We start from the raw sequence: 19,055 nt of genomic DNA on the forward strand, positions 1-19,055 counted from the left end.
TACTGCAACATTGAGATATTTGGATAACACCGTCAATGTTACAGCAGCTTCCACACCTGTGTAGGTTCATTTGTTTCCTCATTGTAATACTAATGGACCTGTCTGTGACGACATTTTCTTCTCCAATCAAGAATATATTAATGAATGAATTCTAACTGGATCACTTCCTTGATTCTAGTTTGACATCTGCCTTCCCCCCTTTCCCTTTAACAAGTAATTAAAATCCACATATCTATACAGATACATATATATATATCAATTATATTCATATATATGTATACTCTCACACATATATATAAAAATCCTAAATGAAAACAACCCTTAAAATAACTTTCAGTTACCCTGCCAGTGCTCATAAAAAATCCCCTGGGTATTCGTTAATTGAAAATCAGAGTGGTTTTTTTTTCAAGTGTAATAGGATGAACACAGCAGTCAAAAGATTAACTTGTAATGCCACCACTGTTGATGGAAAATTCTATGGAAAATTTTGCTTAGATAGACAAAGGTGTAAAATCAAAACCTTCACATGCATTTTTGATACTAGTAATATCTAAGTGTGAGATAGCTATTAATCCCCTTAAGTAACTGGATATTTAGCAAAAGGAGGATACTTAAGAGAAAAGGTTAAATACTGAAATTATTGGTATTTATCAGGAATCTTTTAGATACATGGGGAAGAAATGTAAAATATACTGTAGAAATTTTGTCACTGAGGGAGAAATGAAAAGCCACATGATCATACAAACCTTTTCCACCTGTATTGATTAAAGATAGAACTCTAAAAATTCTTAATCAATGGATGTTTTTCAATAAACTGACTTTGAAAACATTTCATTATAGGTGCTTAGAAACTGTCAAAGTTTGTCTTATTACTGCTTTTTATTGAACAAGATGCATAGCACATACAATAAGACACAGAGGCATTTCCATCCTAAACAGATAATGTGCTTGTAGTTTGGACTAATAATTTCAGGCAAAATATACTGTAAGAAAAAATCTAGAAATAAAATCCTAATCAGATCAGTTTCAGAATTCAAGTCCATGATGTGTTTGCAGAAAAAAATTAAAACTAGCTTAGACAAAAATGTGTGTTATTAAAATAAATGTCAAGATGACAAAAGTATTCAAGATGATAATTTAATATTCAGATAGATAATGATGTCTTAATGTAACAAGTAAAAAGGCCTGTTCCTTCCTGACATCTCATGTTAATATGTGCTACGTATCAGAACTCAAAAATTAACCTTACATTTGTGTACTCTTTTCTGACTCTTCTCAGAAATACCTTATTTAGCTTAAATTAGGTGATATTTCCTAGCTCTTTCTACAATAAAAACCCGCAACCCTCTTTACATAAGGTAAACCCAAAAGGGAGTCGGTTTTTGAAATTAATGTCCCCTAAAATTTCAAGACATCCACAGATCAATAAACCTTTTTCTTTTCCAGTATTTGATAGGCCTCTCTTTTTTCAGTTTGATCTTTTTGCTGACTTTCTTGAAATGGTCCACGCCAATTCATTTGGAATACAGTGACTGATGCTGATGAGAGAAGAACACATTAATTGCAGGCTGCCCTAACAGAATACATGACCAACAAAATATTCAAGCCAAGAAAATTATTTTTTCTTTCCACTGGAATTCTAATGAAGAGGAAAATGCCTTACTGACTACACATGCCAAGGGTTCCAAGTTCTCCATCAGAGATGACTGAATTAATATTTTAGCCTGGTGGGACATTATAATTGTTGTTTATATTTTTATTGTCTTTTTTCACAGTAATAAAAGCAAAGAGATAAGTTCAGAGTAAATCATAGGAGTGAAAATGGATCTAGCTAACTATTTTCTGTTTCCTGGCATCTTGTCCTTCCTTCTTTTGAGCTAGGAGCATTTCTTTGCCAACAATTGATGTTATAGAAACTGTTCTAAAGATGCCCAAATGCAAGTGTTATCTTCAATTGCTGAATGTGACAAATCACTTCCTTTCTGTCACTTCAGGAGGCAAGAGTGAGATAAAAGTATCTAAAAATCTGAGTAATTGTAATGTAGACAAAGAATTGAGAATCAAGGGAAAATAAAAATTCACCTAATTGTTAATTATTTGTTATTTATTCTAACTTCATTTATAGATACCCATATAGTAGTAGTAGTTTGTTTTGTTATTGTCATTCCTTTTTTATGATTTGTGGACCTTCTCACAAAGAAAGCAGCAAACCAAGTAGCAATACCCCCTCCCTTGTGAGCTACACTCAGCACAATTCCATATAAATAATTCCAGAGAAAGGGGACTGAGACATACGCTGACTGGCTGAAGATGTGGTGTAAGGGAGGTAAAGCACTTTTCTTCCTGAAATTTGTCCTCTTGAAGGCAAGTTTAGAGCTCAGTCCTATACATATTTTTCTCCTTCTGCAAGGAAGTAATTTGTTCCGTCTGATGAATCAGATTTCTCTGTTTCTCCTTATTACAAGTTTCTTAAAAAGAAATCCCCATTATGTAATAGTTGTGATACACAACACGTGCATACTGAATTAACTGGTTTAACTTACTAGACATGTACTCTGTGATAAGTAGCCCACCACAGAATGGTCATATTTTCAACCGTTGTGCTATCTCACAGAATAATTTATGGTGTTACTGTAGTATGGGAACAGGTTATGTTCCAAATGAATCTCTGGTCACTTTACAGTGTACTGAGCTTTATCCTGAATATTTTTATTGATGCTTTATTACATAGTTTTCTAAAATGTATATAGATCCTTTTGAGGAGGTGTGGCTGTTGTCCATTCATACTATGATCTCTAGCAACTAGAACCTCAGAATTTCAGCCTTTAACTTTGAGCTGACTGTTGGTTTGCTGCTTTAAAAAAAGATATGTGGAAAGAACAGATTTCTCAAGATGCACAGCTCTGTCCCTTTGTCCCTTTGTCCCAATCACCTGATACACAGCTGCAGAGAAGAGCAGCAATTGTGCTCATGATGCACTTTGCAAGAAACCATCTCTATTCAAGGAATCCTATTCCCTTTTTTTTAAGATATTGCAGTGCCTTCCACTAATATGAGACTACCAATGGATAAACTTGGAGACAGCCAGATGGTTCAGTTTGTTCCAAATTCTGCTACCAGCCTACTCCATAACCTTGTACATTTTTTTCATGCTTTCATTTGGACAGTAGAATTCATACATTTTTAGGATTTTAGAACAGTGATGGATATTGGCTAATTCTGTAAAGCATAACAATACCATTCCCCCTTTTATAGTAAAATAGATAAGATGCAATCTGAAGAAAACTTTTATATATACATATATATGCATTAAACAGGTTAATTTGAAAAGATTTGGCATGATCTTATTTTGACGAAACACTCCAGTTCCCTTTGACTTTAGAAAAAAACAAAACAAAACAAAACTAAACTAAACTATTTTGAGGCAGCAAGGTACCCTGTAAAGGTAAAGTAAAGTAAATCTACATACTTAACTTACTTAAATTTACTTACCCAGTAAGTAAAGTAAATCTACTGAGAATTCTTGACCTAGAATAATGCACATCTACCACACAATTAAATACAATTGAAATGAGAAGTATAAATGAAACTACACCAAATTTTCTTTTTCTTACCTGCTGGTTTACTGGAAAATTCCTGTTGATTTTTTTAATCTATAAAAATGAATACAGAAATCGATTAATAGTCAGTCATTAGAAGAAAAAAATCAAAACCATTGGATTTTAGAGACATATATCAGACACTCCCTTCCAAATCATGTATGCTAAAAAGAAGAAGTATCTCCAGCAGTAAAGCAACTGAAATCTTTGACAAGCTTATATGAATAATGGGACATTTCTGCAGACACTATGTGGTTCATTCTGCTGTTCAGAATCCCAGAGAGGAGGATACATGCAAAATTGTTTCTGAATTCTAAATACTATGTATTTTTCTTTTTTCTGAGTAGAAGCTATAACATGAACTAGAGTATTTAACTATATATAGTTCAGAACAACTTACTGCCATCCACCAAGGTCATCAAGCTTTAAGCAAATACCTTTCCTTAAAGAATGATGGAAAATTGGGCTGGAATAGCCTTTGAAACATCCCTTACTCTAACCTTGTATCCTAGGTGTAAAATCAAGTACGCAAAATCCGTCTTGATAATTGTTCAAGTAATTTTTTCTTACAACATTCAACAACACCCCTAGGTAAATAAACATTGCCAGCTTTCTGACACAAGTGTCCTATACAAGGAGAATTAAGTGTGGAACATCCCATTTCTGCCATTAGAAGAACAAAAATGTTCTTTCATATTTTAAGCATAAGCCCTGAAATCTTTTGAGCAAACCTAGTAAGTCTACCATGTATGTTCATGACAGATACTTGATACCTAGAATTTATTCTATGCTCTCTTATGTTACCTTTTCACAATTATTTTTGTAGCTATGGGTAAAAGAGTAAAACACATCTTTAAATTAAAGACATTGTCAACTAGGAATTAACTGTATAGCCCTGAAAGCCCTGAAACCACAGTGTAACATTTACACTGCTTCAACCAAAGGTATGATAACTTTTTAGAAGAAAAGAAGAATCACCACCGAATTTCCTCCAGTGTTTACAATATTATCTCTAAATAACTATATGCAGAGATGTGAGTGGCACTGTGTTTTGCAGACTTTAAAAACAGACTGTTTGCTGCAGTGGTAACCTCTTTGCATTCTTCACGCAAATACTGAGCAAGTCTGTAAGCCTGTCACTGACACCCCACAGTTTCACTATCAAAGGATAATTCTCACTGTCAAGAACATGCTGGCAAGCAATCTGAGTTGGTTTTCAAATATATCCTGAATCAAAAGTGTCAGAAGAACATTTCTACTGTCCCTTCTTGCATGTACATCAGCTTCAATTTCCTCCTTTCTTCAGTGTAAGGTAAGGGGAAGCATTTGAGGAGCTACGGCATTTGGTGGACAAAGTATTAAAATAAAATGAATTCCCAGTTTATAAGATACTAAACATCTTACACAATTTTTTAAAAGAAAATGTGGATAACAAACATTTCTGACACAAAATACTCTAACATGATAAATCCCTGTTTGTGTTAGTAGGAGCTATTAAAATCCTTGTCAAAACTCTGCATTTCATTCCAGTTTAGGGAAAGACTACAGCCTATACTGTGAAAAATTTAAGTTATGAAAGAACATTGTGAAGAAAAAGAGATTTTACTATTCTAAACAAAATACTGAAAGTATCTCTTTAGGGGCAAGTTACAGTTACATATTAAATACTTTGGTAATATTTTTGTTTACTTCATACATAGAGATTAATTTTTTAAACAGAAATAAAGTACATTAGGAGCCTTGTATAGTTTTAAATGTTCCTGGGAAATGTAAATGCATGATCCAAACATCATCTTCTCATTCGCAAATTTCCAGCTTATTTTTTAAAGTATGATCTAAGCACCTACATTGCATAGTTGCTTTAACTGTTGTTACTTTGATGAATCAAAACAATCACGTTTATCTTTCAGGTAACATGGTGATGATTTCTTGAAACACATTATTTTTAATTATGTTATAGCTTCCAAACTGCATTATATGTGTTCGGTTCTACCTGGAACTAAAATTGTTAAGTGTTATTATTTTTAGAAACACCCATGTTTAGGAACATGCATAAATGTTGGACACTGCATAAAACCCAAAAATGTTCTGCAGTTGGGCAGCAGAAGTCTCTGATCTTTAAGATTATGAGATACTCTGTCTTGACAATATGGAAAGATATTAGCCAACATTGTTCTTCCCAGCACGTTACAAAATACACTGAGTAAAATTTAATCGACAGATGATCCAGATCTACCAATCCTTAAGAATCAAAATCAAAATGTAAACATTTTTTTCACAAACGAAACAAGAAAAAAAAATCTTCTGTTACTTGATAGATTATCTAAAATAAATGTGTTCCTTCAGTCTTCCATAACGTTACTGAACTCATTGTAATACTATTATTTATTAAGCACAGTCACAGCACACACTATTTAACTGATGCAAAAGAGTAACTTTTGTTTTCACCAGAGGATACCAGTACAATACACTGCAAACAAATATGCACATAATATTTTTAAATAAAGCACAATGGCAGATACTATGCTAAGAAAGGAAGGCAGGTGCTCTGAGAACATTCTTTAGAAAGATATGCTTATCCAGAGCAATAAAAAATCAGGATTGGCACAAAAGGACACAAAAGAAGAAGCTGTAAAGACAAAGGGAAATGTAATATACTTTTGCTAACTCCAGACGCAGAACTAGATGGATATTAATTCTGGTTGATTAGCACTTAAAGTTCTCGTGGATCATCTTAATCCATCTGGAAACTAGAAGTTTTCCTTTGAATCCTACATACAAGTAGAGGAACAAAGGCCTGAGATAGTCTTGAGGTCTCATCTGGAAAGCAATCCAATAATTCTACAAGCTTCGTTTTAAATTCTTGTACTGACTGCCCTTGTATTAGCCAGTTGTTCAAAATACCACAGAAGAGAGCTTGAATCTTTTGGTGAGCTCCCATACATGCAGATATTTGATAAATACTTTTGGAGACAACAAAGGATGGCTAGTAAGACTCAGGAATGCTCCCCTGAAAAAACAGATCAGTTGAATGCAAATCATTCCTAACAGAGGTCGAAAACTGATGTATGGAAAGATTTGTATATTGAGAGTTATTATCAGTTTATGGCATTTAAGAGCATTATCGAAAGGCAAATGGTAATCTGAACTATGACTGCAAATCCATATACCATCAAACTTCTTTCATTTGCTCAAAAGCGTTGTGATGAACACTACCAGCACAGCAGTAATGGATGGATATTGCAAAGAAATACCAGATTTGTGCCTATTACATGAAAATATAGTAGGATCCCTAAGGACAAAAGCACAAAACCTTGTCTTTGCACAGCTGTGATGTTCCAATAATAGGACTACAATTGCTTGTATTTAAATTAAAAAAAAAAAAGTTTCACTTAACAGATTAATGACTTTATGACTTTATTTAATCCTGAAATATTTAACACCTATTCCTAAGTTTGGGCATTACCTTAACAATATTATTGCTACTGTGCTGCTTTAAAGAAGATACTTGTGTTACAAACAACACAGTTTCACAACAGTGAATCTCCATAATTAAAATAGCAGCGGCAAAATGCATATTATTAAAGAGACAATGGCAACAATGGAAAGCCAGTGCCTGAAAAATCTACTATGGTCTCATCTGAAAGTGAGAAACATATGTCTTTACCACAGGTTTACTAGAAAGTCTGTGAAAAATAAGAATTGAAAAATTATGGAAAAAGAGTCCCAGAAGGAGATACAAGAAATGTTGCTTCAGATAATGAAATGCATCTGGATAATTGTGGTTTATATCATAAAAGTGGTTGCTTATTGGAGTACGATTACTGCAGTATCAATCACACTAAGACTAAAAAAGCTGGTATAGATAATCATCAGTAAAACATCTACTCACAAAATAGTGAAATATATTCCTCTTGAGTATTTCTTTCATTTGTAATTTAAAACAATTTTACTATCCACCAAAGAGCAAGAGTGTGCAATGGAAATCCATCTGAATACTTCATACGTATTCAAATCCATTTTACTTCTTGTTAAGAAAACATACATAGATTCCCGAGTAAAGATGCAATGTTCCTAGCAACTACAAATCCAGTCTGCCTTTGAAGATATCAAGGAATTCCATCTGAAATATAACTATTCCATATTCCCCTAGCTAATCTTTTTAAGATTATGAAATCTAAGTCACTTGTATTCAAAAAACTTTAAATATAAACTTTATATATCTTCTACAGCTGGAAATACTAGACTGTAGAAGCTATCAGAGACCTTCAGAATACACATTTTATTATTTTTCTCTGAATTATTGACATTCAAGGAAAGTTTTGTTAAATTTCCACCCAATTTTGCAATGATGTTTTACTTAGCTGTTGCTATATCCTTTCTCTATACAATAGTGATTAGGACTTACATTAAAAATTAAATTAAAAAAATTCTAAACTGTCAAAACTCTCACAGGGAAATAAGTTTAATGGTTGGAAGATTATGCTTGGCACTAGAAAACTACAATTTGTTTCTACAGACTATCATTGGCTTATTGTGGGGTCCTAAACTTTCAAACTTCATTACATGAGTTAGTTTAAAATAGTATGCTTGAGTTATTATAATTTAGTTGGGTTTGACTGAGAATACAGCAAAACAACATTTAAAATTCAGAAAATGGCAGGAGTAGCAGGTCATAATGACTAGTTTAGTAGATAACAAAATGCAAAAGAAGCAGTTACATCCTGAAGACATTACTAGATCAAAACACCAACACCCTGAAGCTTAAGATATCTGCACTTGTCCAAATAACTAGGTTAAGGCAAAGAAAAGAACTAGATTTTGAAGAGCACAGTGAAGAAAACCCTGGATCACTCTCCTTCACAAAATCATGGCAGTATTACATATCTGCCTGTACAAACACCCATGAGAAATGCTTGAATATAAACTGTTGAATAGAAAAATTAAATTATTAAACATATTAAACAAGTATGCTAGATATGATAAAGAAATATTATTGATCTAGTCACAATTTTTTTTGGAGATGGAATAATACTTTTCAAAGCTGTTGCATACAGTTAACAAGGGTAAGTGTAGTACACAAGACTGATGTTTATTTAATGCATTATATTTGTGGTTGTTATGAAACTTGGGTGATGACAAGACAATATGCATATAGACGAAAACCAAGGCTGGGTGTTTTTGTCATTTGGAAAGTATTTATTTTATAATTTTGGTAATTCATAGCAGCTAATAAGAAAGTTAAAGTCATGAAGGAAAAATCAAATCTAAAAATGAATATGTACTGTATGTACCTAGTGCTAGAGTGACATAGCACTTGAGGTGATGAGATTGGTATTTAACAAGGATGGGTTTCAATGGGAATAATTATCTAAATGCAAATAATCAATCAGATGGCTGATTATCTGGTTTAGATGGTTGATTAACAGGTCTGCGGCTCTTAGCACCTCTGTCCATTTGTTATTACTGCAGAATAAGCAACCCCATGTCATTCTCCCAGCAGAAACCAGATCATTAAATCATTAAAAATTGATCTATACATCTCTCCTGTTTTAAAACACCAGATATCATACTTTCTGATTTCTCAAGGAAATTAAAAAATGTAGATGACTCAAATTTTAATTTTACTTTTCACTTACAATTTCATTACAAGATACACTTAGACAATTGAATATCTAGTATATAATATTTACTTTCAGAAGTTTTCATAGAATGCTGAAGAAACAGAGGAAAAACTTTAGTCTAATGGTAGCTATAGTTTGTCTTAACCTAGTATTTCGAATGCAGTTGCAAGCACTGATATTAATATGTTAATTCTATGATAATACAAAAGTATAGAAACATATGGCTGAAAAGCAACTCAATAGATCTAAGCTGTGTGCCCAATGCATTTGTACAGTCCTGCCATGATAGCACTCTCAGAATCTTATGAGTCAATCTATTAGCAAGTACAGCTCTACTTAGTATTAGAAGTTTTCCTTATATCAAAACAGACTCTTTCTATTTGCAGTTTAAGGCCATTACTCCTCATGTAATCCATCACAGGAACAAAGAAGAAATTGCCTGCTCTTTGTGTAGCTTTTCTAAAATTGAAACATTATTCTTTTCCTCAGGCTAAACAGTTCCATTTCACCCTGTATTTTCTTGCAAGTTCATGCTATTGTCAAAGAAACCAAAGCCCTCTTTGGTGACACTGCTTTTGCATATAAGCATTGTAGGACACATTTTTCCTGCATGACAAGGAGGACTGACTAGCACATTACAACAGCTCTGACCCCCTCAGCCTTCCTCCAAGAGTCTCGTAGTCACTTCTGATCTGCTTAGAGTCACACTGAAATTGGTCATGCCCGCATGAACGAGCAGTTCACTTAATTGTCATTTGGCTAGATGGCTTTCACAACATTCCTCAGAATTAAGCTCCTGGGAGACAGAAGGCTTCCCAAGATGTTAGGTCCAATCACTAGACCGAATTTTTCATCATACACAGGAGTGAGTCACTCATGACCAATAGATCTCTTCCTCATGGGAAGGGTGATCATTAATCTCACGGCTTTTCCAGCCTGCCAGGTTTTTGTTTTACTTTTTTCTCCACTCTGTCATTAGGCTTGAAACTTCAGTTACTGCAGGCAGCACTGTAATGCACCACCGCCTGAGAAGGGACCATTTCCCTATGAAGAAAACCTGCTAATAGAAACCTCTTGTTAGCCAGGTTTTTCTCATTCACAGTAGGAGCTATTGTGGATCTTCCTGGCTTGTTGCCAGTCATCTTATCCACACCCTCTGATCCCAGATTTCACTCAGTTTGACAGCTTTCTCATGTAATTTCTCTACCAACTTCTTAAGAGATTTCTCTAACAGGTATGCTCCAGTTGAGGCATCTTCCTCCCTCCTCAGCTTGCTTTGGGAAGGAAACTGCAAACCATAACTCCTACAAATTCCACGTAAGACTTGGAGTGAGATACCTATAGCTTTGGTTCCCATCTAAAGGTTCCACTTCCAGCATTAGCAGGTCCCGGAAGAAAAACACCTCATAACAATTTATATTCTCATCCTCAGTTTGCTCTGTATATGGTATACTTGTTGAAGCTCATTACTTGCCTCACTTTCCTTCCCCCTAAAAGTCCTATTCAGAGCTTTTGAATTGCTTCTTCACTCAGTCACATGGCTCTTTACCTTTTAAGTCCCCCTTGCCAACCTGGTCTTTTCACTCTGACTTGGCTGAAACAAATGAGAGAGAGTTTCTTGAAGACTGCAGCTAAACCTACTTTGTTCCTACGCTCTTAGTCTGTCAGCAGGCTTCTGACCTTTCCCATGAAGAGTTCACAGTTTGCCAAGGTTTGCATTATTTCAGGACTCCTCTCTTCAGTAGAGATAACAACATTTGCAGTTCACACTCTGGCATTTAATAAGACAAAGGGGGTAGTAAAATGGCAGAAAAAAGGGGAAATTTTACACAATTATATATAAGACATGAGACAATTAACCCTCTTGACAGAACCTAACGCCCCGTAGAAATGTAGCTAGCGATTTTAAAAATACATTTAATACTTATACCATAGCATATCAGTCTAAATGAATTCCTGCCGGCAAAGTTCAATAAATTGGCCAGCTGCCAGTGGCACAGACAGATACCTTTACCTGAGGCAATGAAGCTAAAGAAGCTTTCTGTAGTCTTTACAGGTAATATATTTTCCACCACACTACCACCAATCCAAGTTTGTTTACTTTAGTTTGAGTGGATTAAAAATAAAATTACAGGAACACCTAGCCTTTGTTGTATTGTGTCACATTTCACTTTTTCTGTCTAAAAGAATTACACACTTTTATTCTGTTGGAGCTCTCAGGAAGAACAGCAATATTTATGAGACAATTTCTCTGACAGCACCAGACAACAAACTGTCTGTAAGCGAAAAAAAAATCACCCAGTATTATATTACTTGAGTAATTTGGGTGATATAAAATGAAATAGCTGTTGAGACAGTAGTTTCACATGATAATGAACTAGGTATTACCACAATTACGAAATTTGATACTAAAAAAAAATAAATATTTTCATATGTCACTGTGGGCTATAAAAAACTTAGTTCTGCAGTATTTGTTTCTGCTGAAAGCTCACCATTCATCTGAACAACTAATCATTTTAAATCTCACTTGAAACACTACAAAATTACTTTGTAGTACTTTTATATTTAAAAGTCATGTCCTCATTTTGTAAAATATTTCTGTTCCCTCTTCCTTATACACAATGGGGCTTACTGTACTCTGCATTCAGATTAATCACAGACTCTAGCGCTGTATTCAGTTATTCTCTGAGTTGTCTTTCAATGAGAGACTCTTTTGCAATAAAGCTTCTGCATTGCCTTAAGAAGTCAAGACCGGACTCTCCTTAACCTTCTTTCACTTAACAAGCTGCTGAGCCATTAGCTTTAAAACTCTTGAATTTAGTTCCCTTCTAAAGAATGCAGTTTCTTCTACTTATCTCCAATTTCACTTAATAACTAAGAATTCATTATAAAATAGTGAGAAGTAGTCCTCAGAAATATGGATCTTCTAAAGTATCTTCTGGTATTTCTGAAAAGGAATGATCAAATAATGAGCAATATGATTATATACAATTATAAAGAGCTGTGTATGTGTGGGACCATGGGTGAAAGGCACTCCAAGCTGTAGAATATGTCAAAGTACCAAATAGGGAAATAAGGTAGGGTACAATTTTTTTGTGGAAACCAATTAATTTTCAAGCTCGGGGTTTTTTTTTTTGTGGTTTTTTTTTTGTTTGTTTGTTTTTTTTTGTTAAGTGTGGTAAATACTGAACTACATTTGAGGGCTTTTTCAATGTTGACAACAATAATGTTAAAATGACATAGCAGTAATAGATGGTATATTCTTCTTGCCTTGGAGATGACCTTGTAATCCTTTAACAGGAAGAGTTTGGAATAATTAAGAATCAACAGAATTTTCCCCAACCTCTCATGAATTACCAATTTCTTGGCATTAAGAATGACTAAGACAAGCACTGAGGATATTACAAGTAAATTTAAAGATTACTTTTGCTTTAAATTTCATTTCAGACTTGCCTAAGAGAAAACTATGAACTTTTACTAATTTTATTGTGTTCAACAGAGAACAAAATAAAAAGTAAAACAAATTTCAAATCAATTTAAAAATGACATATTTCTGCATGAGTGAGAGTTGTCACATGGTGTATAAAGTTCAAGACACATTTTTAAGATCTTTCATTGAAAGTGCATCTGTGTCAACAGATTGCAGAACAGCAACTCACTAACTGCATTTCAGCAGTAAAAGAGATTGTTTAGTCAAGAGTATAGATTTTTTCTATATCAATAGTCCTTGTAGTCCAAAGGAAAACATGATGTCATAACTTAATAAATGCAAGTCATAGGATTTCAACTTTTCAAGATATCAACATGTGTCAACTTCTCTAAGCTTCAACCGTAAAAACAATATCAAAGGAAGAATCATCCTTATGACACTTAAATTACTGGAATAAAGACAAATTATTAATTTTTCCACAATGCCTTTTCTCATTACTCAAGTTTTGGTTATCAGTCATGGACATTATCTTTCCTGAAAGAAAAAGGCATGGCACACGCATGCTCAGAAAATTAGTACAGCACTACAGTTAAAATAAAAATCAGGAAAATTATTCAGCAAAGGCATAATAAACCATGAAGACAGTGACATGAGTAGAAGAACACAAAAGCTGTAGTTTACAAGTGAAATGCATACGTCAAGCTGCAACAAAACCAGATGATGTACAATGACTGAAACTGTATGTTGTTACATTGTTAGATATTGTCATGATGTGGGAATTAAATGTATAAACTTGACACTATTATAATAACACTTAAAATAGTAATACATATTAGAATCGTGTGCTATTTGGAGAATTTAGAACTGACCAAAACAATTAAATATCTGAATAATATCATTCCTATTTATGAAGCATAGGCTGCTGTGAGAGCATAAGCTCAAAACCCAAGACGAAAAAAATCCCAAAGATGAATGAAGGCAACAATTCCTATATCAAATACAGAAGTACTAGTAACACTCTATTGGTAAACTCCCCTGTGCTCTACAGGAAATACTACTGAGCTAACAGTAGTAAACAGAGTACCAGAGACAAACAATATATATAGAACTGCTAAGAAGCTGATGACAGACTGATAGAAAGAGTGGTGATGAATATAATCCCATTATTAGTATTAACTTTTCATGTCTTCTAATGGTTGGGATAGAAGACACCAACATGCAAAAATATAAGATTTTTTTAAAGCTGAAATGTAATGTTTCTGGAGCTAAAGTTTTCTTGACTATTCAAATACAAAACAAAAAAAAAACATTCCTCAGAGCTGTAGTTCTGATCAAAACCAACATGGCCAGTGGAGCTACACAGATCAGTAATTTTATTATTTGCTGATGACTTGTTCAAGATGCAAACTGCCTTCTAAGTCACTCCATTGTAAAGAATGAATGGCATTATAACCAGGAGCAAGTGGGAAGTTTCTGTGTCTGTCTTAAAAAAAAAAAGTAAGCATAAAATGCATGAGCTGTGATTTGTGCTATGAGCTTACAAAGCTAGTGGGAAGTAGGTTTTGGATCAGAAGACTAAACAGAGGCCAGACAGATATAACTACTTTAAGCTAAGTTTGGCCTGCAACCTATCCAGCTATGTAAATGGCAACTTAATTTACTGGTAGAACCACCTACAAGCCTGAGAGTTCTAGCTGCTACCCAAACCTAGGGACTATTCTTCTTTTATTCAAATTGCATACTTTATTTTCCTGACTTCTGCTCATTACATTTTGAGATGAGAATGCTATTTATGGTTACTGTTTGGTAAATGAATGTGTTAATCTCCATACCGCTGCAGCAAGAGTAGCTAGCTTAATTAAGGTGCAGGCATACTTGCTAAATAGTCAGAAGAGGTATATTGACTATGTTGTTAGGCAAATAACTTTTAAAATAATCTGTTTAAAACAGATTGTCAAGAGCCTTTTAGAAATTTTTTTTGCTATAGTATTTTAAAATTTATAGGTGATGTTTATACAGCAACACCAAGACCCATTTATGTTAACCTGGTGCAAAAGGAAATAATTCTGCTGTTAAACATGCATACAGACTATAATTTATCAATTATTTAAAGAGCAACTGAAAAAGAATGCTTAGCTCCACAAATCCATAGGTGTTGTATCAGCCTAAGGACATATTTCTTCTTCTGAAACACCCTATTTATGATGGTAAAAAAAAAAAGAAACCCTTTAATATTGTTACTATTACAAAATGAGGCAAACTTTTCAATAGAATGCACAGACTATTAAAATATAAGTTTATGAGTAGCCTGTGTTTTTCTGCCTGGCAAGGAACAAAACAAATGACAAAAATAATATATTCCCTCCCTCTAAGAAATGCATCATATAAAAATATGTAGTTAAATGACATGGCTCACTGCTGAAAGACCAAACATATATGTAGTCATTGTTCACTTGTATAATATTTAATAATTGTAAAGCTAATATCCTTCAAGATTTGCTTCTTGTCTGCATTCCAATGACTCCTCTTACAATAATAAACCTCAACAGTTTCTTAGCAGACATCTGGAGTACCTCAGGAAACTCATGAGGAGAAATATCTTTGTGACTCCTCAGAATACTTCATGGAAGTCACTATTAACAGTACAGCAAAAAGGAAATCTGGAACAGTAAAACAAGTGTCTGAATGTCAGTTCCTTTTGTTTCTTTGGCAGTACCTTTCTTCATGAATGCTCTTTATTGAAATGATATTCACAATTCAGTGGACATTTTCCAATAAAATCCAAAATATTTTTTTTTAAAAGAAGTAGCATATAAGAAGAGGAATATTTTCTTCTTTCTGAATAGAATAGTAAATCAATACAATGGCGACTAACAGGAGTTCTTCTAAATCTACACAGCAGCTATAGATTAGTATTCCAATGAAAAAATATTAAGCAAATATATATCTAGAAATGTCCAGTAAAACTTGTATTTTCCCTATTCAATAATAAGGCTACTATTTTCCCCAGGTACATCCCTTGGAAGAGAAAACAGCAGCCACGGTAAATGGGAAAGCCAACAGGAAAAGTAAAACAACAAATATTTTCATTTACAAGCTTTATTCAGCAATAAGCAAGTCCATTGCTCATAGTGAAAAACATTTTGCGTCAACCTGTCTTCCCCAAAGCAATGCGGGCTAGTTTTGCAGTAATAATTATGCCACAAATTAAGAAGTCTCAGCACTCCAGAATGGTGGGAAATGCCTCCTGTGATGTGAGAACATCTCAAGAGGCATGGATCTTAATATGCTCTCAAAACCTGAGAGACATTCTTGTTAGTTTTTAAAACTTTGTGGATTGCAAAGGAACATCTAAGAAGACAGAAGGGATAAGCATAAAGAAGGCTTACCTGACTACAGCATTCACAAATACAGGAAATCCCCAGCTGCTCAGTTGAAGATATCTATATGAGACGTGTTTTTTCTGATCTTTCTTTCATGGCAAACTTGGCTGCAGAATTTTTTGCTGACTCCTCTCTTCCTGCCTGTGCATCGACTCTACGTTCTCAGCCTTTTAGCTGTGCTAAAACAACTCTTTGGGGGATTGCACTGTTAACGAGATTAGTGAACTGAGGTGGGTTAAAAAATCTTCAAAATAAAAGCTGCACTGTAGTATAGACAGTGAAGTAGACATGTCCAGTTTGGTCATGCTAGGTAATATCAGAGTACCCACCCATGATATGGGACATACAGTATTCAGGCTGAAGGAGATAAACACGTATCTGCTGTACTTAAGCAATATTCCTACTGGATGAATCCTACTAGACAGCCTGGATGAGAACCCTGCCTCCTGCTAAATGGCACTGGCACGAATTTTACATGTGGCTCAATGGATGGCAAAGAGAAACCTCTCCGGAAAGGGGAGCATAGCCTCAACCCTGCTTTGTCTCTGGACATCCTTTGGCCAGGGGTGAGACAGAAGGCACCAGGCCTGCAGGCTGAGTAGCACGGCGAGCTCCTGTCTCTCATGTCAGGGTGACTCTTCCAACCTGTAGGCTATTATGCTAAAGTACCCTCTTGCCATTTCCTATTAGAATTGGGAGAGGTAGGTACTTAATTCAAGGAGATTGAATTACCCTCTGGAGATGTATGCATTCTTTGTATAGTTAATGGGATAGAAGTAAATACCTGAGTTAAGAGGGCTGGTTCACTTTCTTCAAGTCTTAAAGACATTTTCTTCTATCCATTGACTATGTAGGGAGTTTGGGATGAGAGGATCTTGCCTTCTCAGGGACAAACACGTAACATTTTTTGTGAGATTACTTAATTTATCTAAATTAGATTAAATTCCTATATTTTTATTAAAAAAAAAAAACAAAAAAAAAAACACAAAAAAAAACCCCAAACAAACCAAAAAAACCCAGTTTTTACAAAGAAGGAAGTCTAGTTCCTTGGCAATCAGACACCAGAGAAGAAGAACTGCTAGAAATGCTTTGAAAACGTGAAATCGGCTGAATTATGTGAGAAGCCACAGCATGCTGACATGCCATAGGAAGTTTTTAATCCTTTTTATTACCTTACAAAGGTACCTTAGGAAATAAACTCAATGAAAACAATACTTTCTGCTAGGCAGGTACCAGATTCTTCCCTGGACAAAACTGCCGTAAGTTTGTGGGGTCATTCACCGATAGATGTATAACCATTTTTGGAATCTGGACCTATAGTCTTTTACTGTGCTTTTTTATTCAGACTACTTGTCTGTACAAACAGGAAACCTATGAAACATGCAAATAAACACCTCCCCATACATAGTGTAATATTGACTCAATGGGCTACAAAAATACTTTTTACTGATCTTCTATGTGGTTTCAATGCATCACACTGGAAGAGCAGTATAATATCTATCAATAGTTTGAAATGGAAATAAGGTTTGTCTTATGACATTCAAAAAGTAGCCTCATGAATAAAATGAATTTATCACATTAAAGAGCCAAGTTGTGTATCTTCTTTGACCTTACATCACCTTTCCACTACTGTAGCTAAGAGTAAGGGTAAAGATTAACACGCATCAAATTTTTCCTCAGTTGCATTTTATGTTGTTTTTTTATGATACTGAACCATTAAGTAGTCACAGGTGAGATGAACAGGCATTTTTTAACTACCTGGTTGCCTCCTTTCCAATAGTGTTTCACAATTTCCACATTCTCTATATCTAAAAATTAGTGACTACCTTTCTTATCACACATCTCATATCAAAATAGAATTTAGAAACCCAGTATGTACACTTTAGTCATAAAGTGCTCTTTTGACAGACTAGCCAGGCATAACTGATAAATGGCTCATAAAAAAAAGCAAAATTGGAGAATAAAAAATTGATTTCCTGCATCAAACATAAAAATATATAGTAATTTTAATATCAAATATATGTGAATAATACCTTCTGAGACACTATTGCACATAGCAAAGGATTGCAGGTTTGATTTCAGCAAGAAATGAAGCAACAAAAATGTTTCATACATTTCTATAGATTTAATATATTTTTCCTTCTTAACATTTAACACCTATTAAATCTTATTCTCTGTGTACATATTTGTATGTAAATATACATATATGGACCACCACCACCCCCCCACATTAGAGCAGTTTACTTCTTTTTTTCCCATCGTCTTAATGATAGGATTTAATTCTATGATCTCATACTGTTTTTTCCCCAGGGTGAAATAACCCCGATGAAATTCAGGATTCTATGAAGAATACTGCCTCTTTGGGACCTTTGTTTCACTTACTAGCAAAGTTCAAAGTTACTTGTACTGAAGAATAAGGACAAATCCAGAAAAAAGCCCCTCATGTTTGATGCAGCTACGTTCCCCAACAAATCTATTTTTCTCCACCCTTTGCCAGCAAGTTCATGAATTAATTCAAGAAAACCATTTAAACTAAATATTTCCATTCATGAACAATAACTTTTATAGGATTCCTAACCTGAAGCACTTTCAGAAAGGGTGGAAAATCAGGCAGTTGCAAAGAAGTCAATGGAAGCTGTGCTTTACGTTACTTTCTAAGTTAGGGTTATTTCAGTCCAAAGCTGTCTTAAGTGATTCCATAAATGCCATAAAGAATATTTTCTTTCATTTCACTGTGCTACAGTTCCTGACTGATTGTCCTGGTTTCAGCTGGGATAGAGTTGGGAAAATACCTTTTTCAGTCTGTAAGATTGTTCAAAGAAATTTTGAAACACTTCGAAAAAAGGCAGAAACCTCACATATGGTCATTACAAACAGTTCAAAAAGGGAAAAATCCCCAAAAGGAAATGAATAATTTTTCAGTGCAGTAAGTCACAGAGTACCATGCATTGGGAAATGAGAATGAAATAAGGTACTTCATTTTCAGTTTTTCAAGATTGACTTAATGACCTCACTGATA

General features: G+C 34.3%; 1 protein-coding gene across 5 annotated transcripts in view; it reads right to left on the reverse strand.

Moving 5' to 3' along the window:
* Nucleotides 1-19,055, reverse strand: part of SNTG1 (syntrophin gamma 1) — a 351,074-nt gene that overhangs the window by 70,891 nt on the left and 261,128 nt on the right. For all 5 annotated transcript variants that reach the window (XM_064442735.1, XM_064442736.1, XM_064442737.1 and 2 more), the window contains one exon: nt 3,615-3,653. In XM_064442735.1, the coding sequence (XP_064298805.1) occupies nt 3,615-3,653 (39 nt within the window). The remainder of the gene's footprint in view (nt 1-3,614; nt 3,654-19,055) is intronic.

This window comes from Phalacrocorax carbo, chromosome 2 (genome assembly GCF_963921805.1).
Source record: "Phalacrocorax carbo chromosome 2, bPhaCar2.1, whole genome shotgun sequence".
Classification (NCBI taxonomy): domain Eukaryota; kingdom Metazoa; phylum Chordata; class Aves; order Suliformes; family Phalacrocoracidae; genus Phalacrocorax; species Phalacrocorax carbo.